Source organism: Salminus brasiliensis, chromosome 21 (genome assembly GCF_030463535.1).
Source record: "Salminus brasiliensis chromosome 21, fSalBra1.hap2, whole genome shotgun sequence".
Classification (NCBI taxonomy): domain Eukaryota; kingdom Metazoa; phylum Chordata; class Actinopteri; order Characiformes; family Bryconidae; genus Salminus; species Salminus brasiliensis.
In genome coordinates, this window is record NC_132898.1 from 2,725,271 (window position 1) to 2,753,138 (window position 27,868).

Sequence of the window (27,868 nt, forward strand, 5' to 3'; positions counted from 1 at the left end):
ATCTGACCTTCTGACAAAAAGAAAATGACATAAATGACTTTTATTTTGTATTATATTTGATAGAGATGGTATTTTTTTAAATTAAATTATATATACTATAATATAAAATATAATATAAAATATATATTTAACCCGTCATAACTCTTATGTAGGTCCCTAAAACATTTTTGAAATGATTTAAACCTTAAAAATCTGTATACATTTTTCTGGTGCTTGCAGTGCACAGATGATCCACCAGAGGGCATTTATTTTTTAATTTATGTAATTTTATGTTTTAAGTTGTCATTTTATTTTTTAAATGATTGTAATTTTATTTATTAAACATGTCTAGCCTGATTGACTGCATATGGGGAAATTGATCAATTATGCTCAATATATGTTTTACAGAACTGTTCCCACATCTCCAAATTATGCTTTTCTGAGGCGGGCTCATGTTAATGCCCATGTTTCTCTGTTTGATAAAGAAGAGATTTATTTTATTTATTTAATCTTCCCGGAAGAGCACGTAAATAAGACCACGTTCACACCGTGATAAAAGGTTTTCAGGTGTATATTAGCATTTAGAAGAACATAATACAGTATGCATGTCCTCCACCCATCCATTATAAATATTCCTGGATAAATAAACTGTCTCGATAGAGAAGAATTCATTCTCCAGGTACAAAGTGTGGTGGAATCACTGATGGATCCAGCTTGTAACAGAAAGAGCACTGTACATTTGTTTTTTCAGACTCTGAACTACGCTTATTTTCTCCTTTCACTCTGGGTGCGGCCTGTTAGACGAGGGACATGACGACGTGTTGGTAGGGCTGCATTTCCTCACAGGGAGAGAGAGCGGAAAAATAGAGTTTTACACATTTAATGTCTTTTTGACAGAAAAGATGATATCCTTGATTTGGGGTAGGCTGTTGTCTTCCAGAATCTTGGCATACGGCATGGGGATATCCACTCCGGTAACTCGGATGGCAGGTGCGTCTAGGTAGTTAAATGCTGGACCTACAGTCAGAAAGCAGACACACACACACCCACATGAAACAACCTTAGGACACCATGAAAACCTCTGTCTTTAAGATATTTAAACGTCTGGACATCTGATCTTCATTTAAACAATCATTTTACACTTCAAATGCCTACAATTAGTCAGAGTGAGCTGAGTGAGATGGTTAGAACCTGGTTCGAGAGGATTCTGGAGGAGCCCGTCTCATTTAAACCTAAGACCCAGTTCACGGGGTCCAGAGCAGTGTTTGAACTCACTTGAACCACGTTCGGAGACGCATATGACGAACGCTGCCCCAGACGGAAGATATGCAATACCACACAAGTTAGTCTAGCACACTTCGATAACAACTAGCTAATGGATGAATGGATGAATGAATGGATGAGGTGTGTTCAGGTCAATTTCTATCGTCAATCTACGTAAAATATATATTAATATAATACAATTTATAACTATGTAGTTCCCTAAAATTTACATTTTTTAACGATATAAACCTTAGAAATCTGTATAAATTTTTCTGGTGCTTGCAGTGCACAGATAATCCTCCAGAGGGCTCTTTTTCTTTTTTTAATTTGTGTCATTTTATTTGTTCTGTAGTTATGTAATTCTGTAGTTATTAATCTTGGCGTCGGAAACACAGGAGCTCCACTGACTGAAAACAGCCTAGGCAGACGTCAACAGTCAGACGTTCTTTGCTAACTTGGCAGTGATTTGTCAACACGGGCGCGTGCAGCCCAACGCTCGTTTACCCCTGCTGAAATAGCAATCCGCCAAAGTCAGACCTCATCTGGCTCTTAAAGGGAATGGCAAGCGACGTGCTGATTGGTTCATTACTGCACGTTACGCCCAAAACAAACCCATGATTAATTAAGAGACTCAGTACATGCCTTTTTTGCAAGTTTTACATCTGCATAAGGCGATCTTTTTACGATAGCAAAGACACAAGCTGCGTGGGGCGCGGTTGAGGGCCCGCCTAAAGATCACTAAAATAGGGCCCTGAGGCCCTAAATATGACTTCCAACACAATGAAACCCAGAAGGACTGCTTACCCTCCATAATTCTGGCACAAATCTCAGCTCCGACACCGAACTGGGGCCAGCCTCCCTCAACCGTTATCAGGTGGTTGGTTTTCATTACACTAGCTTCAATCGTCTCCACGTCGAGCGGTCTGATGGTACGCAGGTTGATAACCTGCAGAAGAGATGGAGGTCAGTTGTTACGAATGAAACAGAACCAAGAAGTAAAGCTAAAAAGACAACATCTCACATCACGAAGCTAAAAAAGTACAAAGTGACACCAAGTATGGCTCTCCCCAGCTCACCTCACATTCAATACCCTCTTTGGCCAAAACAGCAGCTGCATCCAGACAGTGACCAACCATTCGGGAATGCGACACAAGCGTGATGCGGTTTCCTGTGTGGGAACACAGACACGGGCGTCATTTCTGTCTTGGCTAGAACACAATTCAGACTGTAGCATCTCACGTCATACTGCTGGTCGTCCTGACCCACCTTGTCTTTCCACCTTCGCCTTTCCGATGGGTATGGTGAAGTCTTTGGACTGGACTTCCTCAGACAACTCGAAGGCCACTCCATACATGAGCTCATTTTCCAGCACCACCACTGTTTGAGATCACAGAGGATGAAATTGTAATACATCACACAGTTCCTATGGTGTTGCAATGGCATCCCAGGTGGTTGCTATGGTGTTGCTAAGTGACTATCTATGGGGTCTCGGGAGGTTGCTCAGGTGTTGGTTAGGGGTTACAAGTGCATTCACGTTTTAATGTTATGGCTAATTGGTGTAAGAAATGCTATTAAAATCAGACATGCCTGGATTGTCATCTCGAATGGCTGATTTCAGCAGACCCCTGGCATCCTCCGCATTCCAGGGGCTTACAACCTTGAGCCCGGGGCAGTGTCCATACCAGGCTGCGAAGCACTGGGAGTGCTGGGCCGCCACGCCTGCTGAAGCTCCGTTTGGCCCGCGAAACACGATTGGGACAGGCTGCAGACCCGCAGACATGTAGTACGTCTTTGCTGCAGAGTTGATGACTTGGTCGATGGCTTGCATGGAGAAATTGAAGGTCATGAACTCACAGATGGGCCTAAGGCCAGCCTGAAAATGAAGGCAACAATCACTGAATAAATAGGATTGAGTAAATGCTCCTGTGTGTTGAAAAGGATTGATTGGTCTAAAAACGGCTTGATGGTTTCAAAACACCCAGAACAGTGTGGAGCAACTCACCATAGCAGCTCCTACAGCAATGCCTGCAAAACCCATCTGTGAGGAGCCAAACCAAAGCAAATAGACCAGTTTAAAAATCACGGCTGTATAAAAACGTTACAGTGGTCAATTACAGGCTTCTCTGATTGGCCAATTAACGATTCTAGTATTGATAAGTTGGCCTTATCAAACGTATTATTCACCAGCAAACCCTTTCATTGTGTCACTCCACAATCAGGGACGATCTGGATGCGTCCTATCAGAGTAAAGGGCGAGGGGGGGGGGGCTTATGCTATACACTATGCACTCTCAAATGGCCGAGCTGTTTCCTGAAATCGCTTTTAAATTCTAGGGGCTGCTATTTTTAGCTTGTGTTCCTAGAGGGCAGCGCGGCGAGCTCTAAATACGTATACAAGAGCTGTTCAATATAACACTATTATTAATATGATGATTACAGGCTTTTTGAGCATAACGAAGATAGCACAGTACTTTTGTTACAAAGAGGGCATGAAGTGTTTTTTTTTTTATTAATATTTTTATTGTGATATTTTAGGCATTGAGGGATTCTTTTTTTTTTTTTTTTTAAGTAAGCATTTTCCCCATACTACCTTATGCAAAAAAAAAGGCACCCATCGGCTTTCTGGTAATTTTATATATATATATATATATATATATTTGTTTTTTTTTTATACTGATTTTACCATATTGGAAAAAAGCCAAATATATATATTTAATGTGCCATTACTGTCGCACATGCCACAACTCATGTTGCAGCCCGGGCACATTACATCTCCTTTTGATTTGCTAAATGAAAGTGAAGTAAATGAAGTTCATACTAATCTTCTCAGAAACATATTTTGACCGGGGTGTCCAAACTTTTGCATTCCACTAGACCTAAAAGCAGTCTCCTATGACTTAGTGATATAATTTTAGTGCAAGTACCCTGATCAAAACATGACGGGACTAGCAAAACGCGATCAGGACATCAGGAATGACTCATGTCTGGCTCACCTCAGTAATGGGTGTGTCGATGATGCGTTTATCTCCATACTTCTTCCAGAGCCCTCTGCTCACCTACATCCAAAAGTCAACACAGTCATTTCAACACAACAACAAAAAAAGCAAAAATATTGGCACCCGACTGAAGCCGACAGCCCGGCGCTCGCTGACCTTATAAGCACCATCATACTGTGCAACTTCTTCCCCGAGCAGGAACACGCGCTCGTCCCTCTCCAGCTCCTCGTCCATGGCCTGGTTGAGAGCATCTCTGACTGTGACCTGCAACAAATGAAAATCACTGCACTCTCAAAATATTGAAGAGTCACAATTTTGAGGTACGATATAGAAAATATGTAGAAATATATCACTTTCTTCTATATTTGGAAGGAATGTACAGAGCCCTCAAAGTATGAAGGTGGACAAATTACATTTAGACACAAAAACAGTTCCCTCCATTTAATAAATTATTTTTTTTAATTTAACAATTGGTTCCTCAATTACATAAATCGTTCACTCGATGTAATGAATCGTTTCAGCCCCTTCATTTTGACAATTTAATAAATCATCCCCTAACTTTCAGAATTGTTCCCTTAATTAATCCCTTAACAATTGATCCTCTTTTTATTCTTGTCTGATAATTGATCCTTATGTTTGATAATTGATCCTTAATCTAACAATGTTTTCCTTTAAGTTAACGAATCACTCCCTCAATTCAACAACTTATTCCCTCAATTCCATAATCCATTCGCTCAGTTTAATAAATAGTTTTCAGCCCCTTTAAAAAGCTTTTGCCTCAATTTAACAAAGTATTCCCACAATTTAATTCTTCTTCCCATAAAATAAATTGTTCCCTCAGTTTAATTAAGTATTTAACAACCGATCCCCTTAAATTAAAATTTGGTTGCCTTGATTTAATAAAGTTGCTTCAATTTAATGAATCATTTAATAACTGATTCTTATTTTAGAAAGCCGTTGCTCAAATTAATAAATCATCCCTCAGTTTAATTATAAATTTAACTGATTCCCTCAAATTAAAAATCTGTTGCCTCAATTTAATGAACTCCCTCCCTCAATATCATAAATCATTTAATCTGTCCCCTTAATTTAACAGCGTTTCCCTTAAATTCAATTTAATGAATCGTTCACTCACTGCAATGAATCACGAGTCATTTAACAATTGATTCCCTAAAATGAATAAACATAAAATCTGTTGTCCTCAATTTAACAAACCGTTTCCCAAATTTCATAAATTATTCCCTCAATATAACAATAATTTATTCCCTGAACTTAACAAATAACTGAATCTGTCCCTTAATTGAACAATGTTGTCCTGTAAGCTAATGAATCACTGCCTCGATTGAACAACTCGACTCAGTACACTTTAGCTGAAGGGAGGTACAATTTTAAAATATTAAACTGAGGATTTAATTGATGGAAACTGGATATTTTAAGACTCTAAATATCAGCTAGATAAACTGCAAATATGTCATGTGTAGCTTCTTGGACAGTGACCGTCTCAGAGCACTGACAGCTACCCGGCACTGCTCGCTCGGCTAGCCGCACAGCTAACAGGGCTAACAGGGCTAACAGGGCTAACAGGGCTAACAGGGCTAACACAGCCGGCCTGGTGGGAAAGTAACGACCTTGGTCGGGGGCTTCACTGCAGAAACGACGTTACTGAGCTCGTACTCGTGTGTGGTGAGCAGCAGCGCTGTCCCCAGGTCTCCTGTCCTCCCTCATGTCCTGCATGTCAACCTAACGAAGGCTGGAGCATCACACCAACCTACCTGCAGAGCTGCCGGGGAGGACCGGTGAATCTCCCTCCGGAGGACAACCGAAACAGCATTCTGCGGAACAGAAGACACAGAGCGTACAGTCAGAGCCCGGACACCGGCCTCAGCTCGGCAGAACAGCCGCCGGTTCGGTGAATATTTACCTTCCCGGAGCGGAGAAAGTACCTCAGCGACGCCATATTGGCTCTGTCCCCGCTGTCCTCTATTTGGAGGCGTGGCTACCGTGATGTCATGCGACGCCTGTGTCCAATGAGGAGGAGGGATGTTCAAGGCGAGCCAATCGGAGGCGGGCTGGCGTCTCTACGTCACGAAGTGGAGGCGGTGCGTTAGAAATCCAAGGGCACAGCGGCTGGGACGTGTGGCTGCTGCCATTTTCTGTAGAGAAGAAATTAAACCCTTAAATAGACAAAACTTTATCAAATAAACTGAATAATTAATAGAGAGATAAATAAATGTTTGCAAATATTAATGGGAAAATTCTGGGAATCCTGTTTATTGGAAATAACTTTCTCACTGGGTTCCCTCTCACTGGGTTGGGCCTCCTCTTGCTCTCAAAGCAGGATGGATGGACTGTACAGTTTCTTTGAGATCCAAGTTGACATCATTTCAGGAACACTCCATGCTGCTAATCCCCCATTTATACCACTAAAATATGCTTTTATATATATATATATGGTGGGTTGGTGTGGTGCAACAGATAACACCACTACCTGCAAGTTATTTGGGAGACCAGGGTTCAATTCCCAGTCTGGGTGACTGTGCTGCTGTGCTACACCAATAAGAGTCTTTGGGCAAGACTCCTAACACTACACTGACCCACCTCTGTAATACCAGTAACCTTGTAAGTCACTCTGGATAAGAGCGTCTGCTAAATGCCGTAAATGTAATGTAATATATATGTATATATATACAGAAGTCTTCAGAGATCTTGGCCAGCGTCTTATCTATAAACACTGCTGAGGAACCTGCCAAGATCTCTGAAGTGAGCTCTCCAGATTCTACTGGAGCCAGCCAAGACACCGAGCAGTTTGTGCACCATCATATTGGAAGATGGGTGAAATGGGATGCGCACAGTCAGCAACAATAGGTTGAGGCATTCAAGAGATTATCAATTGGCTGGAAAACATTCCCAACGCCACTATACCACCTCCAGCAGCCTAGACCGCTGATACAGGCTGGATGGGTTCATGGATTCATGCGGTTGCTGCCAAATTGTTCAGACCAAGCCATGCTTCTCCAGTCTAGTCTAGTCTAGTCTAGTCTAGTTTAGGGGGGCTGTGTTGAGCCACTGCAGCCTGAGTTTTCTGTTCCTGGCTGAAATAAGTGGAACTCAACGTGATCTTCAGCTGTTGTAGACAATCTGCATCAAGGTTGGGCGTGTTGTTCGCTCAGAGATGCCGTTCTGCTTACCCTGATTGTACAGAGTGGTCATCTGACTTACTGTGACCTTTGTCTGCCAGCTCCAGCCAGTCTGGACGTTCTCCGTTGACCTCTCACCACCGCCAACAAGGCGTTTCCATCCACAGAACTTTATTACACCATTCTGACTCTGAGACTTAATAATGATAAGAACCAACCTGTGATGTTCTAGACGACTGGATCAGAACATCTCCAAAATTCAGGCAGTATGTTTTTATTGGGGGGTGTTCCCAGTATGCAGTGCAACTGGGTCATGGGCACCCAAGGTCATATTGATGCTCATGGAGGCATCCAGTGGTATCTGGCATAAAGACGCTAGCAGCAGATCTTTCCTGTAAGTGGTAAAGTGGGCGGGGCCTCCATGAGCGTCAGTGAAACCATGGACTGGACGCCTTCAGGCCTTGAGGGGTTGGAAGGGTTGGCAGAGCTATTTCAGCAGCACTGGGGGGGGGTTACAGCCATTCATACTATTACATTATTATTATATTAACACAAAACAATGGACAAAATAAAGGAAACAACATCAACATTCCATAGTTTTTACTTGAATTATCACAATTGAAAGCACAATAACACCATTCTGTTAAAATAGTGTCAATACAAGTTTTTTTGTTTGTTTACAGGGAGAACAAGAACACATTTCTGCTCAATAAAAACTGAGGATGCCCACCTCCAGTGCGTACACCGGCAGTTGCGGCAAACGCACAGTCATTTTTCTGGTCAACCATAATCACAACATCTCCCACAAGCTATACCGCCTTTCTGCGTAAATTAAATCTCTTGTAAACGTTATACCTCTTTTCAGGACCACTTCTACAAACAGTGGTAAAGTGCTGCAGAGAAACCGATGTCCTCTCCCCAGTAGAATTCCTTCTGAGCTGATACAGGTTCCACCCAAAACCTTCCAGCGCTTTTGTCTGCAGTGCAAAACGTATGGACGTATATACACAGACGGAGCAGGATTCTGCTGGACGTGTAAAATGAGTCCAGTCCATCAGGTCTGGGTGTACTTTGTCAAAAAAGCCAAACAACGGTTATGAGATTGCTTTAAAACTACTGTTCCCTGTACCTGCACTCTCAAAAAGGAAGGTGCTACACACAGTTCTTTGAGGGATGAGATGGCTCCATGCCTGCTTGATGGATCCAAAAGGGATTTCTTTATGGCATCATTCAAAGAACCCTTTGTAGCACCTTAATTTTAAGAGCGTGTGCAAAAATAGGTATCGTTTCAGTCAGTATTCCCACTGCACAATGCTTTCTGAACTGAACGATCCGTGCTTTGACAATATCTGGTACTGCTGCTAGATCTGCAGATCGCCGACATGCAGTTCAACCTAAGGAGAAATTGTAGAAGTATTCATAAACGGATATGTACTGGCTTAGTGATTTCAAAAGGAGAAGATCACCCTTTGTTCATTTCAATTCCAGTCAAAACAGTTGTTAGGTACAAGTTCTTCATTCAAGAAGATCTTTCTGAGAAGATACACTGTTAAAAAGATCCTACACTAAAGATGCTACCGTTTTTTCCATCCAAAACTGTGGAGCAATCTCTTATGGTACTATGGCAAGCACCTTTCCACCAAAAACCTTATTTAAAGGTTTCTCAAATCACCCTAGAAGGTCCCTCCAGTTTCTGATGGAAGAACCTTCAAAAGTTCCATCTTGTACTTTTTAACAGTGTACTCCAGCAGCATAGGGAAGAACGTAAATAAAGAGCTAGTAGACCTAGAAGATGATCAGCACTTGAAGATCAATATCCTCTCTCTCTCTCGTCAGATCTAGGAACATCTACAGGTGTCCATCCTTCCATTGTGAGAAGACGACTCAACAAAGTGGGTCTGAAAGGATGTGGAGCTGAGAAAATCTTTGAGGGAAAAAAAGCTCTTAGGATAATGTGGACAGATCACTCCTGAACCCAGACCTCAACATCATTGAATGGTGAGAAGCAGAAAATGCTCTGACTTCGAAGTCTGAACTTTGGAGGTGTGGAAAACCCCTCACCACCATGTTTAACAGATGAGGTGGTGCTTTGGATCTTGGACAGGAGGTGAGGAAACATCTCCAGCAGATTTCTGCAGCAATGCTGAAAGGGAGTCACTTGAAGAGGATGGAAGCTGTAAATGCTCAAACATCTGATGGTGGATATAGTTTTCGGTCCAATAGGTGTTTCTGTTTCTTTTTGTGGAGCTGAAAAGTGAAGATCTGGTCTCTAATGGCAGTTTTGACTGGAAACTGAATAAATGTAGGGTGATCTTTTTTTGTCAGCATTCTGTAAAACTTGCCAAGCTCTGCCAGAGTGCATTAGTGGACAGAGCATGGGCAGGTGGACAGAGTGGATTGGTGGTTCCTTTCAAAGCCATCAATGATGAAGTGTAAATGTAAAAGCAATGAAACAGATATTGGTACTTTATCCTGGAAACACACGAGAAGGTTTATGTGAGGGTGCAGGAACAGGATTATTTGAAGTATCATTATTTGTATAAGATGATTGTAACCTTGCATTATAATTCATACTGCTGCAAGTAGGAGAATGAACTATATACAGCTCCTAATTCTGGGAATAGGAATCACACCACTTGTCTTGTATAGGCACAATGGTTAAATGTGGCACAAACCCAAAAGCTTTTTTTCCCCACATTTTTTTTTTTAAATGAAGCCCTCCCTAAATAATATAGCACAATGGATTAAAAAGACAAAACCTGCACGATACTGAAGTAAAACGGTCAAAATTAGAGTCAGAGAATTTAAAGAAGCCTGAAAAGAACCCCCATTAAATCACTGGAAACTGCAGCTGCAGGGAGCCTGTTTTTATGGGGGTCAGTAATATCGGTCTAAGAGATGCATTAAATTAATGCTCATCCAATTCTTAAATTTGACAGTTTTTAGAGTCCAGGTTTTTTTAGGGTTGGCCTCCATATAGCAGCACTGCAAGTCACAGGACCCCGTACGTATTCCACCTACAGTCCCCAATCTGTAGCTGATTTGGGAGCGAAATGAAAAACAGCAACCTCTCAAGCTTTCCAAGCTTTCCACTGCAGTCCTGCTGTAAAGAATACCTCCAGTCTCGGCACAACCGAAGACGAGACCTTGGGAAATCGGCCAAGGACAAATTGCACAGGAGAAGCCGAGCGAGGCACCGTCTCTTAGATGTGCGGGTTGCTGCGGTCGCAGGTCTCTGCTTTTTTCAGCCGGCCTTTGCTGAAGGTCTGGATGGAGCTGAGGAGAGCGCTGCGGCCCTCGCCGTTAACGGAAGGCGGGTGGAGGGAGGGTGGGCTGGGGTCACTCCCTGAAGGTGGTGGAGGGGGAGGTGGTGGCGGAGGAGGAGAAGCCACTGGCTGAACACCTGTGTTGACCAAACAACAAACATTAGCATGACTGGAGGACGGCCCAGACAAGAGAAGTCCAGTACCAGTCAAAAGTTTGGACACGCCATCATGTCTCTCATCAATAAGAGAGTGTTTACTGTAGAAACTCTAGAACACGGTGGAACAGATGCAGATAAACATAAAATAAAACGAATAGGAATATCTTGTGTACTGCTGTCCACAAGAGGGCGCTCAAGGCAGTGAATGTGAATTACAATCCACAAGGGGGAGCCATGGAGCACAATTAAACAAATAAATAAATAAATAAAAAAAATACAGATTTTTACATAATGCTGCTTTAAATCTAGATTAATTTAAAATGTGTCAAACCGTGCAATCCAATCAGGTGCCCAAATTTGTGTCTGGTACTGTACACCTGAGGACTAAACGCAGCCACATGCCACAACTATGCTTAGCAGAGTGGTGCACTTACCAGGAGGACGGACACGCACACACACACTACAGGATTTATTAAAATGCTTTGAACTAAAGAACATCTGTTAACAAAAAGCTCCAACCGTGCCTCTGAGGAGCACGTTTCTGTCTAAAGAAGTCGAATTAGGGCTAAAACTGTATAAACCATCCTGTAGTATGTGCCCGGCAGGGGCAACATTGAAGCAGCAACAAAAAAGAAACTTCAGTGTCCGCAGTGAAGGAACGCTGTCCTTTTATAAAGAGAACCCTTTATAAAAGTAGAACAAGTGCTCAGTGCAGGAACCAGTGCCGCAAGCTTTTAGAGCCCAGACTGATACATTTGGAGTACCTGAGCCATTGAACCTATGAATAAAATCTTAAATGTGACCTGCAGCCTCCTAAAAATGAAGGTATTATAAAGGGATCTTTGAGCGATGCCATAGAAGAAGCACTTTGGTTCCATAAAGAAGCTTTTCTGGAACGTGAAGAACCTTTAAAGAACCTTTAAATTGGTGAGAAAAGCTTCTTTATGGAACCAAAATTGGTTCTTCGTAGGCATCGCTCAAAGAACCCTGCGTAGCACCTTTATTTATGTATATCTGTACTCCAAATTATAAGGTATAGTATTTTCCAATGTGCTTTAATAGCTAGAACTGTTCTAGGCACTTCACAGACATTAATTTATTAAGATTTTCCTTGAACCTTTAGTCCCATGGAAATATTTGGACACCTTTACCTTTACAGACAAATTGAATGTGAATATTACACCGATCAGCCATTGCATTAGCACCACCTGCCTAATACCGAATAAGTCCCCTTTGTGTCCCCACAACAGACCTCACCATTCAAGACATAGACTCCACAAGACCTCGGAAGGTGGTATCTGTGGTATCTGGCAGCAAGAACAACATCAGCAGCAGATCCTTTTCTAAAAGTCCAGTAAGTTGTGACGAGGAGCCTCCATGAGCATCAGTGAGCCTTGGGCGCTGGCTCACCTCTGGTAGGAACGGACCACTGCATACCACTGGGAACATCCCACAAGACCTGCCTGATGTTCTGGAGAGGTTCTGACTCTCCAGTCGTCTAGAACATCACAGTTCGGTTCTTGTCAAAGTGTCTCAGACTATTACGCTTGCCCATTTCTTCTGCTTTAACACCTTCATCACCTTCACTCTCTGCCTAATGTGCAACCCCAACCTGTGCCAGGAGCCGCTGTAGATGAGGACAGTCGATGTTTTTCACTTCACCGGTCAGTGGTGCTAATGTTATGGCTGATCAGTGAATACGCCAATGCTTTCCAACGTTTATGTCCCAATCAACCACGACTTACAGCATCACAACACACAAGAACCTCCGTTAAACATCCGATATCGCACAAGTCAAGATTCCTGAACGTTTCGAACCTCTACCGAAATTAGTGACATAACTGAAGAAGTGAGGAGGGTGAGGAGGGAGGGGGTGGGGGGGTACAAGTCAGCAGGCCATTGCAGATTGTGAAGGCTAAAGTTGCATTAGCCCATCTCAGCAGCCCAGAATTAAACACAGAAAATTTAATTCCCAAATCGGAGACACTACTCCATTAAGCGATAACCAGAGAAACAGTAAACACAGATGAAGTCGAATAAATGATCTCATAGCTCTGCTTTTTGTGACTGGAGTGGAGGAAAGGCTGAGAGCTCCTGAGGAAGGGCAGAGTGCAACTTTACAACAGTAAATAAATTAGTACTGAATTACTTTACCCCACACATGTTCAAAATGGTGCATGCTCTACTTTGAAGACAGCATAGGAGGAGAAAGAGAGGCAGATACACGTTACTGATTATTTTAGAATGAGAGGAATCAAAACACACATCTTGCTGGAGGTGGAATATGATGTGTTCAATTTGAAGATGATTTTGAAGACATTTTAGAAAACATTTATGAGAGAAAAAGAGTGAAGGAAATATAATGTGAGTACAACAAGATTCAGAGTTCCCACTAATTTTTGAGAAACATTTTCCAGGACTTCCATGAATGAATAGATACACATGAGAAGTGTATAAAACCTGTTCAATATCAATAGGCTTTACACACATGGCTACAGGATGCATTATTTAACATTTAAATAATTTACTATATATGTACTCGCTGTCATGCAAAACCCTTGTACCTTGAGATAAGGAAAAGAAAAGAACTGCAGGACAGCAACTATATGCAAATTCCCATTAGATGCAAATCCCTTAGTATCGGTCCACATGACAGTGCAGCATTGTGAACTTAATAAATAGGGTATCAATAAACAGGGAGGTTTCCAGGTTTCCAATCTCATCAATACTTTCCATTTCTTAGCAATTGTCTCATTTTCCAGGTGTTTGCATGAGTGATAAAAAAAAGTTTCCAGATTTTCCAGGACATGTGGGAACCCTGCTAGTTACACAGTCGTATAAAAATGTTATGACCACCTCTGGTTTGTCAGTTGTAGCTGAGTACAAAACGATCGGCAAGGGCAAAAGATGTGACATGACTGATGTCCGAAAAGACATGATAATAGGGTATCGGGAGAAGGGTTGTGGCATTGTGGAAACCTAAAGCAACTACAGTGGACGTGTACTGAGAATGGACTTCTCGCACACCAAGTGCCTCCCAAGGTGTGGTGTCCCAAAGGCCACTGATGCCAGAGTGGCACGGTGTGCGGTGCAGAGCAATCGACGCTCCACTGTGGAACCATAATACAGTCCATGCCCCAACGTCTAGCTAGTAGCACCCGAGCCAAGGGTGGTACTTTCCACTATTAGGTAGGTGGTCATAGTATTCTGATATGACTGCATGTGTATCTATATCAGAGTAAACGTGAGTAGTAGAGCAAATTCTGGACGATTTGTTCAAATTAGATGGCCGGCGTTCCTAATGGTCAGTGGGATGTGTGCATGTTCAGAACAAACAGGATCTAGAAAGTAGCAAATACCTGGTGCAGGTGGAGGAGTGGGAGATGACGGACAAGTAGGTGGAGAACTTGCTCCTGAACCTGGAAAAAAAATGTGTGTGTGTGTGTGTGTTTATTATATATCTAAACTATAAAGGACAATTTTGTGATGTTATAAATTTTGTTTAAAAGTCAGAACCTCAAAATTTATACATTTGAAGTGATACAGATCAATAAAACATCAAAGGTTGCTAATCTTGTGCAAAACATATATTGGTACATAAACACAGTAGCATATATTGTAAGCTAATTTAACACAAATAACCCTTATTTACTTTTCCTGTGTGTATTTATTTGGTTTCTTAAGTAAAGATGGAAAATTAAGGTCCAGAAATTTTAATTAACTTTCTGGACCTCGACTGGCCAAGAACTCGGATTCTTCAACTGTTGAGGTCCAGAATGTTAAAAATCCGATCCAAGGTTTTGTTCCAAGTTCTTGGCCAGTCGAGGTCCAAAAAGTTAATTAATTTTTGGACAGCTGACGTCCAGAAAATTAGAACCTTAGGACCTAATTTTCTATCCATTTCCATCTTTTCAACTTTCTTTCACAAGAGCAGATAACTCATATTACTGCTAAGTGGAACTAGATCATGCCTCTTGTTAGCCTTCAAATGACTGCTAGATTGGCTAATATTGAGCTGTGAGTGACTGGATGCCCACAGAAACAGGAATTGACACCAGAACAAGATAAAACACTGTATGTATATACACACTACGCCAATGTTTCTTAATCCTGGTTCTGGAGGCACCCTGCACACTTTAGTGCTTCTCCCAACACATCCAAATCAGCTAATCAGCTCATTACCAAGCCCTTTCAGAGTTTCAGCACTGAGTCCACTAAATATGCAGGGCCGGGTGCCCACACTGCCCTGCTCTAATGGCGTAATGTGCTTTCAAGCTCCTGAGCAGAACATTGCTTAGATTGAACTGGTCTATCGGTCCAAAGAAAGAAACTCTGACACCACCATAGTTTACAATCAACCTACCGGAGTTGTTGTTGTACTTCATTGACAAATCTTCTTCATTTTCATACGCAGACTGTCTGGATTTCTGACGGCAACAAAAAGCACATTAACCATTTTGTATTCTCCACTCTGTTTTTTTTTTATCTCCATTATCATTAGTGTGTCTCTCTGTAGCTGCAAGCATCAATTCAGCTGTCTTAACTACCTTTCTCGCCAGGATCTTCCTCTTCTTTTTCTCCTCCTCTGAGCCGTGGTGGGACTGTGCCCGGGTCAGCCTCCTGTGCTGGTGAATCTGTGCAGAGAAAACACAGTGTGTGTCAGGATCAAACTGGTGCAGAGATCTGTAGAGGTCCAGATAACAACACACTAATTATATGTAATTAAACTTTTCTTTTTTGTAGATAAAAAGGACATAAAACTCACTGCTCTCTGTTCTTCTTGGAGACGCTTTTCCAAGCACTCCTTGGACGATTTCAAGGCATCCTTCAATTTGGAGGTTATCTGCATTTTACGGAGGAAAGCACTTTGATTATGTCACGTACGAATGCAACTGTAGACTTACCAAATATAACAAACACACAGAAATAAACAACAGTGTGTTAGCTTAATTCCAGTGCTCCCCTGAAGAAAGCACAGCATTCATCTCCCAATACTTCAAACATCTGGTTGATCTAATCAGTCCTTCATTTAAGGAAATAAGCTGAACTGCTGGAAGAACTGAACAAATCCCTGCAGTGTCTGGAGTTCATAGAGAAGATCAGCAGTCAAACCTGGGCTCCACCAACTGTGCTCTAATGTTACTCCATTACCTGTGCTCTAATGTTACTCCATTACCTGTGCTCTACTAACTCTGCTCCATTACCAGTGCTCCGCCAACTGTGCTCCAATGTTACTCCATTACCTGTGCTCTAATGTTACTCCATTACCTGTGCTCTAATGTTACTCCATTAACTGTGCTCTAATGTTACTCCATTAACTGTGCTCTAATGTTACTCCATTAACTGTGCTCTAATGTTACTCCATTACCTGTGCTCCACCAAATGTGCTCCAATGTTACTGTGCTCCATTAACTGTGGTTTACTAACTCTGCTCCATACCTGTGCTCCAATGTTACTCCATTTTCTATGCTCCATTACCTGTGTTCTACTAACCGTGCTCCAATGTTACTCCTTTACCTTTGCTCTACTAAGTTTGCTCCATTACCTGTGCTCCATTACCTATGTTCTACTAACTGTGCTCTTAATGCATTTATTTTTATGTTATACAGTATTTTTGTTTTACACACACAAAACGGTGTATAACCATGTGTATAAAAACACACACACTCAAATTACCTTGACTTGGGGTTTTTCTGAGTTGAACAGTAGAACATCACTGAATAGTCTGTAAAACACACACACACACACACACACACACACACACACACACACACACACACTTAATTTAGTCATATAATCGTTAAAAAACTGTGTGAAAATGTGCAGGTCACTAGTACCATCACTTACGGCGTTTGCAGGAGCTGAGCAACAGTGGGCATTCCTGCTTTACAGGCCTCAGTGGACAGGACGGACTGCAGAACCGAGACTGCCGAAAACATGGAGCTTTAAGCATTCTGCTCTTCCTGTGCCAATAATAAAAAATCGGAGTGAATGATTTAACAGACTCACCGACTGATGTGCAGGGAGCAGAGGGATACTGGTCCACAGGTACAGCATCTGGAGGCCTCCCGTACGTCATTTCGTACAGCAAGTGTCCAAAAGAATAGACGTCAATGCTCTCCGTGGTCTGAAAAAACAAAAGAAATACGGTCAAATAGAATTATCCCTCTGGCGATTCACCTTTGAGCCAATAAACATTTTAACAACAGTTTATAAAGGTAAATCATTATTTATGTACATCTGACCCTCATACCAACATACATACTTTGATGAAGCCCTGTCGAGTGCAGAGGCTAGACAAGCCAAAGCATTAATAAGCAGCTGTTATGTTAAAGTAATTGAAAAATCATGTTGGAAAAATGAAAAAACAGGCAATGGGTCCCAAACCCCCTTGACAGTCAGAAACATATGGAAATACACTCTTACATAAGAGCCTCCTTGTGTCCTTGTGCAACAACTGTTCAGACCATAGCGTTAACAAACAGTACAGAAGCAAGAACGTACGTGAATTTTCCTGAACTGTGTTACGAAGGGCCGGTGGTAAGAAGGAAGTCCGAGTAGAGAGTTCTCTATGTCCAGAAGTTTGCAGGTGTTGTCCTCAATTAAAATATTGGACGCATGCAGATGCCCATATGGAAATCCCTTATCATGAAGGAATTTCAGGGTCTAAATCAACATAGAAAAGAAACATGATCAAATAACTGTATAATGCAGAATAGGCATAGGAATATCTACTGCATAAATTAGGCAGTTATTTTTCCAGACCTCCAGAATCTGCCTCCCGTAAGTCCGGATCTGCTGGAGTTCCAAACCCTGGATCTTTTTTGGGTTACAGTACTTCTTCAGGAACGGCTCCTTTGGTTTAACCTGGAGTGTCAGAACATGAGGGAGGGACGGAAGATGAGAAGAGGTCAATTTAGGGAGACATGGATTGACAGGCAGAGGGAGGAAGGGAAGCAAATAGGAAGGGACAGAGAGGAAGAGAAGGACAAATGAAGGGAGGGACAGCCAGATGGGATGGTGGAGGGACGAACGAACGGTACATAGGGACAGTGGGAGGGAAAATGGGATGGAGGTTTGATGGGCAGAAGAGAAGTTTGATGGATGGGAGGTTTGATGGGAAGGAGAGTTGATGGGAGGGTGGGAGAGTTAATGGGAGGGTTCATAGGATTGAGAGTTGATGGAAGGGAGGGAGAGTTGATGGGAGGTTTGATGGATGGGAGGGTTCATGGGAGAGAGGGAGAGTTGATGGATGGGAGGGAGGTTTGATGGGAGGGAGGGTTGATGGGAGGTTTGATGGATGGGAGAATTGATGGGAGGGAGCGTTGATGGGAGGGAAAGAGAGTTGATGGGAGCATTGACGGGAGGAAACGTTGATGGGAGGGAGCGTTGATGGGAGGGAAGGAGAGTTGATGGGAGGTTTGATGGGAGGGAGGTACAGACAGATGGGACAAAAGGACAGACCAAAGGGACAGAGGGAGGAAGGATAGGAGGGATAAAATGAACTACTACTGAAGCTTTTCATACTCATACATGCTGTTTCTCACACGGTTTGATGAGATGTACCTTGCAAATGTGATCCCTAAGCGTGCCTTTCTCGTTGAACGTTCTGATCACTAACGCTGAGGACTCGCTGGCAGAAGCAAACGTGACTGGACAGATGTATGGGTGCTGAGGTCCAAACAAAACCATGAAATCAGAAAGAAACAGAAAGCAGTTACACACTTAGAATGAGGAGCATTTTGCTTAGGGGAAAATTTCAGGCATGACACACCATTACACCACACACCCAAACACACCAAACCAAAACAAGGTTTCTCATTACCCTCCTCTCTGTGAGGAGACCGGCACGGCTGGATGCTCTGCATCTGCATGATTATCACACACTGTCATGTGGTCTAGTTTCTTTTTCCACCCTCATTCTCACACATCATTAGCAGCTGCTCTGAGGGACTTCACAGAGGACGGCTGAGTGGAGGAGGTGCACATTTATCTGTTTATTCCACAGATTTCAGCAAAGAGCCAAAACTGGGGGTTTAAAACAGGGAAATGTCGCTTCATGTGATCAGACATGGTGATTACTGCATTCCTCAGATCAGAGAAAGGAAGGATGGAGGCATTTAAAGGAACAGTTGGGTGATAAATTAGAAGTTACACAATCTTCCCAGACCTCCCAAATGTGTCAATCAGCCGGACATGTCTGGTGTCCCAAGTTTGCTTCTTTTGTTTTAAGATGGAGCAGCAAGGCTAATGTCGCTAATAAGTAATGGAAGCCTATGGACACCAACTGCTAGCATGCAAACTGCACAGCTAAAGCCACATTCTAGAAACCCGACATGTTTGCAGTTTGCTGCTTTTCCCTTTTTAAAGTCAGTAGGCAGTACGTGTGGACGGTAGCGCTGCTGGTCAAGGACGCAATTTTGAGTTTTTCGCCTCAAACCACATAAAATTAAAGGTTAAGCCAAGTAATTCTCAAACAGGCAAAAACCTATATTTTGCACAGATAAAAGCAGTGTGTATTTGGTCTGTAATTTAGTTACTTGGTACCTTAGTGCTGCTTTAACCCTTTAAACTTTAGCCTCATGTTTGAGTTTTAATTTATCACCGACTATTCAGTACATACTAATTACTCAGTGTCCACTACTTATTCAGTTACTATTAATTATTCTATAAATACTACGTATGCGTATATCTAATGATTAATAACCAAATAATTACTCAGAACCAAGCAATTATACAATAAGTACTATTATTGACTAATTATTCAGTACCGACCAATTACTTAGTATCTACTAATTATTCAAAATTTACTAATTATTCCTATATACCTACCTAATTACTTACTACATAATTATTTGTGAATGTTAATATTTAGTAACCACAAATTATTCAATATGTACTAATTATTTAGTGCCATACTGTAATGTGCAATAATAATAGTACTGTAATTCAATTTAATATGTAAGATAAGATAAGATAAGATAATCCTTTATTAGTCCCGCAATAACTATGCAATGCAATGCAACTATGCAATGCAATGTATGCAATAACTATGGTGCAATAATTTAATGCCACTTCACTATAGTCATAAATTATATATATGTTTTTCTCTTTGTTTTTACATTTATTTTATAGTGTGTTTATTGTTACACAAATGGTTGCAACTGTAACAACTGCAATTTTCCTCTTGGGATCAACAAAGTATTTCTGATTCTGATTACTTAGTACCTACTAATGAGTAAATAAGTAGTAATTTCAGCAACTTCTAACTTTTCAATAAGTTAGAATTATTCAATAGCTACTATTTATTTAGTACTTATCAGTATTCAGAATATGCTAATTACTTAGTAATTACTAATTATTCAGAATCTACAGTAAAACTAATGTGTAACTTGCTGTGGGACATATGTGCCCACATAAAGGCCTTTGGGGTGAGCTTCAAAGAGAGATGCTTGAAGGAAATCCTTATATGGGCTTCCTGAAGGGAACTGCTTGACCAGCTGTTGACCTCTTATAACACAAATTTCTGGGCCAAATACAGCCATGGGGAGCACTTTCTGATGCTGCAAATGAGGAGATTTAATAATAAAAAAAAGAAAGACTTACGGTCAAAGAAGAAAGCAGCTTCATCGCAGACTGAAGATCTTTGTCTGACAAAAACTTGTCAGGACCCAAATCAACCTGAATCAGAAGAAACAGAACCACAACAATCTGTACATTAGACTAACTCACACGTAATCAGATTTCCCAATCAGAGCGCACTGCAATGAAAGGAACTAAAAGGGAAGTAGCAGCTTACCAAGTACTTCTTCAGCAGGTCTGAGCTAAATCAAGGTTATGCAACGAGGAGAATTAAGCAATGTGGGGCCACAGTGCAGGATTACACTGAGCTCACAGAAAGTGGTATCACATTTTCATGAGTGTGTTTGAGGTGAAAACACAACTCACCCAACTTAAGACTTGTCGATCTTTGGGCTGCTCTTTGTTTTTCACTAAGAAGTACCGCTTTCGTAATCTCCAGCCTGTGTAAAGAGTGGACAGTCATTATAATCCTCCTGCTGTGAAACGGCAGCTTAACAGAAACACCATTTAATTCAACAGTGAACAGAAGAAAATCAGACAAAGCAGTTATTCATGATCACATCAGCGGAATTCTGTATTAAGGCAACATTATGTCGCAATTTTAAAAGCTTAAATCAGCAGCTTCAGTATCGTGCTGATGCTTCACTGACTGGAACAGGGAGAGCGGCGTCTTCGCCATTCCCACTCCGGGCCGGAGTGCTGCTGCTACTGCACTATGGAGCTTTGGTGGTGGAGCTGCAGGAGGAGAACCTCTCTCCAGAACTGCTGTGTAATGCTGCGTAACCCGTAAACCGCCTCCGTCCACATGCTTCTTTACCTTCTGGTCTCTCTGAATAAAAGTAGCTTTAGCATTTTAGGCTTGCTACCACAAGTACTTTTACAGTACAGATTTACCTGGTTAATGACTTTTTTTACAGCATATTTTAAATAACTGTTACAATTCCAATGTGAGCTACAGGTACAGGTACCGAATACAGAACCCACTCTTCACCGACCAACCACAAAAAGAATCGAACCCATAGGCTAGCAGCCCAGTTCTGCTGGTTATACTGGCCCAGTCACTGGCTACTTATGTAGTGTACCACCACAGATATCTTACATTTGGAGCTCAATAACAGGGTTTAAAGCTCTGGGCTGTTCATAAATTATGCTGTGCATGCATGCGCTGTAATTAATTTTTTATTATTGATGGACCAGGAAATGTTTCTTACATGTTTACTACACCCATCAACGCTGATGGGTAGATCATCTACTTTTACTTACCGATGTCTTTTAAAGGCTCCACCACCTCCCACTTGGGGTCGGATCTAAAGAACATGGACACTTGCTGTAGGGCGATTTCTGGAGGAGAAAGCATTAAGAATTAGTCAGAAAGCTAAAGCTTCAAGAACTGACTTGAACTGACACTTATTGCCTAATCTTAACTTCACTGGTCAATGGTTTTAATGTTATGGCTGATACATGTGTATATTTCCATTCTACATAATGTGGTGTCTGGTCATCGTCCTAACATCCTGACCTTACTAAAGTTCTTGTTGCTGAATACACTCAAAGACACGCTTCTCTAAAATCTAGTAGATTTACAAAAAACAAAAGCAGGAAGAAACAACGAATGAGCAGGTGTCCCAATACTTTTGTCCATATTTGGTAACCTGTGTATGGTCATATTCGTGCCATATTGCCCAAACTGTGTCACTTAAGATGTTAAAGGTGATAATGTTTATTACGGTCTGTCCCCTGCCCCATAGTCTACTAGTCCACAGAATGCAAGGGACCCGTGCTAACCCCCTTGCCCCTGAGCCTGCCCACGTACCTGTGTAGTTTGCAGAATAATTGTTGGTGTCGAGGAACTTTTTGACCAGTTCACAGCTGGAGAGGATGTGGTGCTGGGTGAGGAAATTCAGATAGGCCTGAAGACCTTTCTGCCTCTCCGCTATGAACTCTCTGTCCATGTTCCCTATTAACTTCTTGGGGGGAAGGGGCAGGTTGAGGCCAGAGATCTGACGAGAGCAAGAAGGCCGGCGGAGAGGCAGAGCAGAGAGTGGGCGGGACGTGGAGGCGGAGACATGCAGAGGAAAAGAAAGCAACAATGAGAAAAAAAAAAGTAAAAAAGGAGACAATGTGCCTGTAATCACTTTTACTGGAAAGTGGAGTTCCAGAATTGACCAGGAAACATGTTTGTGAAGAGTCAGCAACACACATCCTCATCTGAGCTGAAATCTCAGCGTAACTGCAGACTACTCCAGTGGAAATCACAACCATTGTTCTGATGAACAAGGAGTTTCATTATGCAACAGGAATCTACACGATTTACTCACCAGTAGACTGTTGTTGAGCATGTCGAAGTCACTGTATCTCCTGATGACCTGCAAATATTAGAGAATATATACACAATTAACTACTGAACACAGCACAGCTCATCATCATCATCAATCGCTGTAGTTACACATGTCCAAATATTTGTGGACAGTTTCACACATTACTGACAGAGACAACTTGTCTATTATGTTTGACGTACCACCAATAGAGTAGGTCTCTCTGGAGCAAATAAACCAAACATGAGCCTATTGGCACCATGCTGCCTAATGCAAGGTGTGGGCTAGTAGAGGGGTATAAAGCCCCCCCACAAGCTCAAGCGGTGTTCTCTGAAATGACGGATGGAGCTCAAAGGGCTGAGTATGAACGGCCTAAGTGGCTCTGAAGTTGGTAAAGAAGGAACTACTATTTAGTACAAATTAGCCAATGTGTTTAGCCCACAACCGCTGATGGTTAAGCCACCTTACATCCTTTTTATGTCAAGCTCTGCAGCTGAGGACAAGCCTAGCGAAGAACACCCGTTAAAAATAACCGTCTGCCTCAGTCTTTCAAAAGTGGAAGTTCTTGAATTAACTGAATGAACGGATTCAAGATGCATATTCTCACAGTCTGAGCAGACACAAGACTTAGTGTGCAGTAAAACGACCAATCAACATCACTTGGTTTACCCTCCATAATTATTAAAGGGCTAATGTCATGAAAAGCCAATGTGGTTTTTTTTTTCTTAAATAAATATATTTCTAATTTTACCCCACTTTCTACCCAGTTTGAAAGGGCGTTACCCAATCCCCATTCATCACTAGCAATGCACCCAACTCTAAGAGGGTGAAGACACATGTGAAGCTGATGCGAGTGGGGAGAAATTGCCATCAACCCACCCCTAAGAGAGCAAGGCCGATTGTGCTCTCCCAGATTTCAGCTGCTGATGGCAAGCAGCTTTTGACTCAGGACTTGGACCAGCTATCCTCTGATCATAGTGGCAGAACCTTAGTCCACTGGACCACTCTGAGTTGTTTTTTGTCATATCATAAAACCTCTAGCTCCAATATAATCCACCCATTCCAACCTTTTAACGTCCTTTGAACGATTATTCAAACTAAATTATTGCAATATTTCAGGCTGGACTACTTATTACAAGGCATAATACAGGGCTGCCAATCATAAAGGAGCTCGTTTGCAAGGTAAAGAAAGGCCCATGTCACAGTTTTTGGTATTCATTTACTCATTTCTCATAATTAGGAGTAATTAATATTGTTAAATAGTATATATGTACGTATATGTATATATGTAATTCACCCCCCCCCATTCCACTTATAGAAATGAATCTGTGATGTCATTAATAAACCCCAGCACATTTATATACAATCCACCCATTTCAGCCAATCTAGCCCTGCTTATTCGAGCTGAAATTCTAAGCAGTGTTTCAGTTGAGGTGGCTTTTCGTCGCAAGTAACAAGGCAGCCAATCAGAACAGAGCTTATTTACATATATTAATCTTAAAGGCGCGATGATGATTGATTTTCACACACTCAACATTAGGTTAATTATTCCGTTATTAGTCCCAATGCAGAAGCCGTAATTAATTATTTAGAAAACAATTTTGCACATTTTATGGAGTCCCACAGAGTTCTGTTTTAGGGTTTGTGAAATTGCTGCTAATTGTGGTGGTGGTGGTGGGAGCTGGGGTGTAGTTGCAGGCCTACACAGAAGAAGGGTTTAGGGGTTAATTCCAAGAAACAAAGAAAGGTTGGAAACTGGTTGAGTAACAATGAATTAGGGCAGCTTTTGTCATAATGGACCTTAGAGAAGGAAAACAATTAAATACAAGAAATATGTAGGACAGGGGCCCTTTAATAAGCTGTCAGTGTTTGCGAGCCAGTGTGGATTAGTCATGTTTAACATCCTGTGCATCCTCAATCAAGAGGTTCACAAACAAGCTGTAGGCAGGCAGGATCTCCAGCTCAATGAGCCTCCAGCTGCAAAGCTCAGAAAGACACGGATGTCAGACACACGGTCAACTGGATTCAGCTGATAGAGAGCAGAACAACGACTTACTGTCCAGCTGTTTTCTGTCGAGACTCCCCTCTGGACACGGATGATGTATTCCTGGTGATAAAGAAGAGCAGCAGCTTATTAAAAACTCAGAAAAGTGTTAGTGAGTGTTAGTGTTTTGTCACTGGCATGCAAAAATCTTGTATTTTAATTTCCGTTGTTTTCACTTTTTGACATTTTCACAAATAGAAATGCTCTTAGACGTGACTTGAAGCTTTTCACACTGACTTCCATTTAAGTTCAGAAGGGCTTTTTTTCCCCCCTCAAAGCGACAATTTTATCTTAACACCACCAGTTAGTTCACCAGTCCACCAAACACAACCAACAACTTCCCCTGGTCTATTTACCATGCTGGTGCTCTTGACGTATTCGTGCCGTAATTAGAACAGGAAGAAAAAGTGGAGGTCCAAAGTCCAGCTATAACAGGGCCCAGCATGTCCGGGCCTCGCTGAGTCTATAATTAATAGCATTAACCCATTTCTACGTACCACAGAGCAAACCTACTCTGAGTCAGTTGTTTACGGTCACATAGAGGTCAGTGAAATCCTTGAAAAACGGTAACCCTTAGGCCACACACACACTTTTCACCCAGAAGGGGGACAGATTTGTACTTTAAGTATCTTCAAATGATATTTTATTAGTTTTATATTGCTTTTTTTTTTTTTAGGTAAGCTTTTATGTTCATTATAATTACACCAAAAACACGTACCTGCACGTTTCGTAAGCCATGCTATAGCCTTTGTGTATGAACGGCTGCCCCGACTCACCTTACTCCTGTTCAAGTGTATTCGTAAGGAAATTCAGTCGATAACGTTCGGTCACTTCACAGCTAGCCAACAACATCGATAGATGTGGTTATCTGGTTACATGTAGGTTGTAATGTTTGGAGACCCTAACTTAACATCAGGACAATGTCTAACAGCGGCTAACGCTGATATCTTGTTGGTCTTAAGTCAAGCAATCCGAATCAAGCACCTTCCAAACATCACATCAACATCCTACTAACGTACAATGCCAACATTTAGCTCAGATTTAGATTTAGAGGCATGGTGACCGAAACTGGCCAAAACGTCTGCTAAACATCATGAAGCTAACATCCACACAACGTAAAATTCTATCGTTGTTAGACGTTGAGATGCTGGTTGGGTCGTGATGTTAACCAACCAAAACTCGACGTCTGTCTGAAGTTGCAGCTTAACAAGCTTGAGGTCTACTCAATGTAGGTTTCTCACTGACGTATGACTTGGATTCTCCAACCAAACTCTGACATCTGTAAAACGTTGGGTTTCGACACCTAAAATCCAACGTTGGAGCTTGATGTCAACACCAGTGCTGGTTTTCCATGGATATGCGACTTCACTTTCCAATGTCTGGGTTGGGTTTTGAGGTCAACTAGACTTTCATTGTCCTCTAAAATTCAACATCTGTCCGACGTTAGGGTCCAACATCATTCTGACGCCAAACTTCTGATACTTCGTGTCAGATCTTCTCGATTTGAAGCTTCAGCTCTTGACTTTAGAGCCACGGTGCTTTAAAAAAAACAGCCGTCAGCTCCTGTGCTGATAGATGCCGGCGTTGTCAGAAACCCCTGTGCCCTTGTGAGTATTTTACACCAGCATTTCAAAGCAGTACTAATAATTTACTTCGGCGTGACTCGAAACTACACCAAGCACCTCTGCATACACCGAATTACAGCCGAAAACTAAGGAGGGCTGTTTATCTGAAGTATATCTGAAGTATATCTGAAGCAAGGCAGCCAGCTAGAGCATTCTCTGAGGCGGTGTCAATCCCCACACCACCATGGTGCTGACAGAAAACATAGGGAGGCTTGTCAATGAGATTTTACAGGGGCTGTTTGCAGTAAACAACAGCTGCCTGTGTCTCAGAATTCCCATGGAAAAGTTGGGACAAATGCATGATGCAGGCTCAGGAACATTCAGGTCACGTTGACCCCCTATTATCTAACCAATTAACCAATTAACTAACTAACTAACTAACTATCAGGCTACAGGAGCCATCACTATCCAGCCAAGTTGCAGGAGCCTCTGTGGCTTGTTAGGGATAAACGCAGCACTTGTCAGTTCATTTCTTTGAGTTTTAGGGTTTTAATCACAGCAACAGCAACATTAACAGCTAATATTCTTGTTAAAAGCTTTAAAAATATATATATATAAAAGCAAACCCCTCGCTTTGTTTATTTCATTAGCTCACATTAGCCTAGATATTGGTGCAACTCTCTAACGCTAGCCAGAAGCATAGCTAGCTATACACAGCTATATAAGCTTCTTCTTATTATTATTTTATTATTAATTTAGCTGTTAATCAAGCTTGTTCGCTCTGAAATAGAATAAATAAACCGCAGTTGTGTCGCCGGAGTTAGCTAGCCTGTTTGGTAGCACTAGCTGTTTGGCTAACTCCGCTAGCTCGCTCTAACTACATGACATTCACATGATTCCCGGGCTGCGTGCGAGGGCTGCGTGTCGGAGCGGTTGTTTAGATGAATAATTAAGCCATTTCTCGGACACAGCTTGTTCGCTTAATAAGCTAAAAAATATATTTAGACGCTTATTATAATATCTGGCTCCTGAGATCGTTCCCAAGGCAGCGTAAAAAGACGCCCCCCGTGTAAACCCCCGGGTCGCTGCTCCTTACCGTGTGGGACTGCAGGCTCTGGCTGGTCTCTATCACCGCCGTCAGGGGAACCGTGTCGTCCAGCAGCAGCTTCCCGGCGGACGGCTTCTCCATGAAAGCCATTTCTGAGATTTCTGCCGGACCAGCGACACAGCTCTCAAGCTCTCTACGTGGCGAGGAACGGGAGAAAGGGTGGAAAGCCTTCAGCCAAAACGCTGTTTATGTGTCATTGTGGCGGAGGGGGTGAGAGGCTGACAGAAGCTTCTTCCTCTGAGCGGCTCATCAGCGCCTCTGAGCCCGCCTACGGCTGGCTGGCTGACTGGCTGGCTGGGGGTCAGCAGGGAACCATATAAACAAGCACAGATACAGAGATTTTATACAGTGTTTATACACTGTTATAAAGCCTTTGTGTGTGTATTGAACATATATGTGATTTAATTTGTATGAATGGAGGAGTTTGGTTTGTTTCTTATGATAATTTTTCCGCTC

At 42.0% G+C, this 27,868-nt stretch overlaps 2 protein-coding genes across 5 annotated transcripts; both read right to left on the reverse strand.

Moving 5' to 3' along the window:
* Positions 1 to 532: 532 nt before the first annotated feature.
* Positions 533 to 6,226, reverse strand: pdhb (pyruvate dehydrogenase E1 subunit beta). Its single transcript, XM_072665695.1, has 10 exons — positions 6,159 to 6,226; positions 6,010 to 6,069; positions 4,394 to 4,501; positions 4,235 to 4,297; positions 3,245 to 3,280; positions 2,830 to 3,115; positions 2,509 to 2,619; positions 2,319 to 2,410; positions 2,047 to 2,188; positions 533 to 996 (listed from the first exon to the last, which is right to left on the reverse strand). Exons 1-10 carry the CDS (start codon positions 6,192 to 6,194, stop codon positions 851 to 853), a joined length of 1,080 nt encoding a protein of 359 aa, XP_072521796.1. The 5' UTR covers positions 6,195 to 6,226; the 3' UTR covers positions 533 to 850.
* A 1,733-nt stretch (positions 6,227 to 7,959) lies between these two features.
* pxk (PX domain containing serine/threonine kinase) lies at positions 7,960 to 27,658 on the reverse strand. Of its 4 annotated transcripts, none has more exons than XM_072665742.1 (19): positions 27,401 to 27,658; positions 24,752 to 24,802; positions 22,699 to 22,746; positions 22,194 to 22,380; positions 21,644 to 21,721; positions 20,747 to 20,820; positions 20,405 to 20,479; positions 18,365 to 18,469; positions 17,564 to 17,665; positions 17,303 to 17,464; positions 16,808 to 16,925; positions 16,646 to 16,724; positions 16,475 to 16,523; positions 15,564 to 15,641; positions 15,346 to 15,432; positions 15,162 to 15,225; positions 14,158 to 14,217; positions 12,953 to 12,980; positions 10,690 to 10,777 (listed from the first exon to the last, which is right to left on the reverse strand). In XM_072665742.1, the coding sequence occupies exons 1-18, from the start codon at positions 27,500 to 27,502 to the stop codon at positions 12,964 to 12,966; spliced, it is 1,536 nt and encodes a 511-aa protein (XP_072521843.1). In that variant the 5' UTR covers positions 27,503 to 27,658; the 3' UTR covers positions 10,690 to 10,777; positions 12,953 to 12,963. The 4 variants fall into 4 exon arrangements, with proteins under 4 accessions (XP_072521840.1, XP_072521841.1, XP_072521843.1 ...); XM_072665741.1 differs by having other exon boundaries at positions 12,953 to 12,983; XM_072665739.1 differs by lacking the exon at positions 12,953 to 12,980 and having other exon boundaries at positions 7,960 to 10,777.
* Positions 27,659 to 27,868: the final 210 nt, after the last annotated feature.

What these genes read in the sequence shown, in the direction of transcription:
- pdhb (XM_072665695.1), bottom strand. Translation starts at nt 6,194, where the DNA reads ATGGCGTCGCTGAGGTACTTTCTCCGCTCCGGGAAG. An exon ending in ACTTTCTCCGCTCCGGGAAG is followed by an intron (nt 6,070 to 6,158) that starts GTAAATATTCAC and finishes TCTGTTCCGCAG; the next exon opens with AATGCTGTTTCGGTTGTCCT. An exon ending in GGCGAAGGTGGAAAGACAAG is followed by an intron (nt 2,411 to 2,508) that starts GTGGGTCAGGAC and finishes GTTCCCACACAG; the next exon opens with GAAACCGCATCACGCTTGTG.
- pxk (XM_072665739.1), bottom strand. Translation starts at nt 27,502, where the DNA reads ATGGCTTTCATGGAGAAGCCGTCCGCCGGGAAGCTGCTGCTGGACGAC. An exon ending in AGCTGCTTTCTTCTTTGACC is followed by an intron (nt 18,470 to 20,404) that starts GTAAGTCTTTCT and finishes TTTGGACCTCAG; the next exon opens with CACCCATACATCTGTCCAGT. An exon ending in TTAGGGATCACATTTGCAAG is followed by an intron (nt 17,666 to 18,364) that starts GTACATCTCATC and finishes CTGACACTCCAG; the next exon opens with GTTAAACCAAAGGAGCCGTT.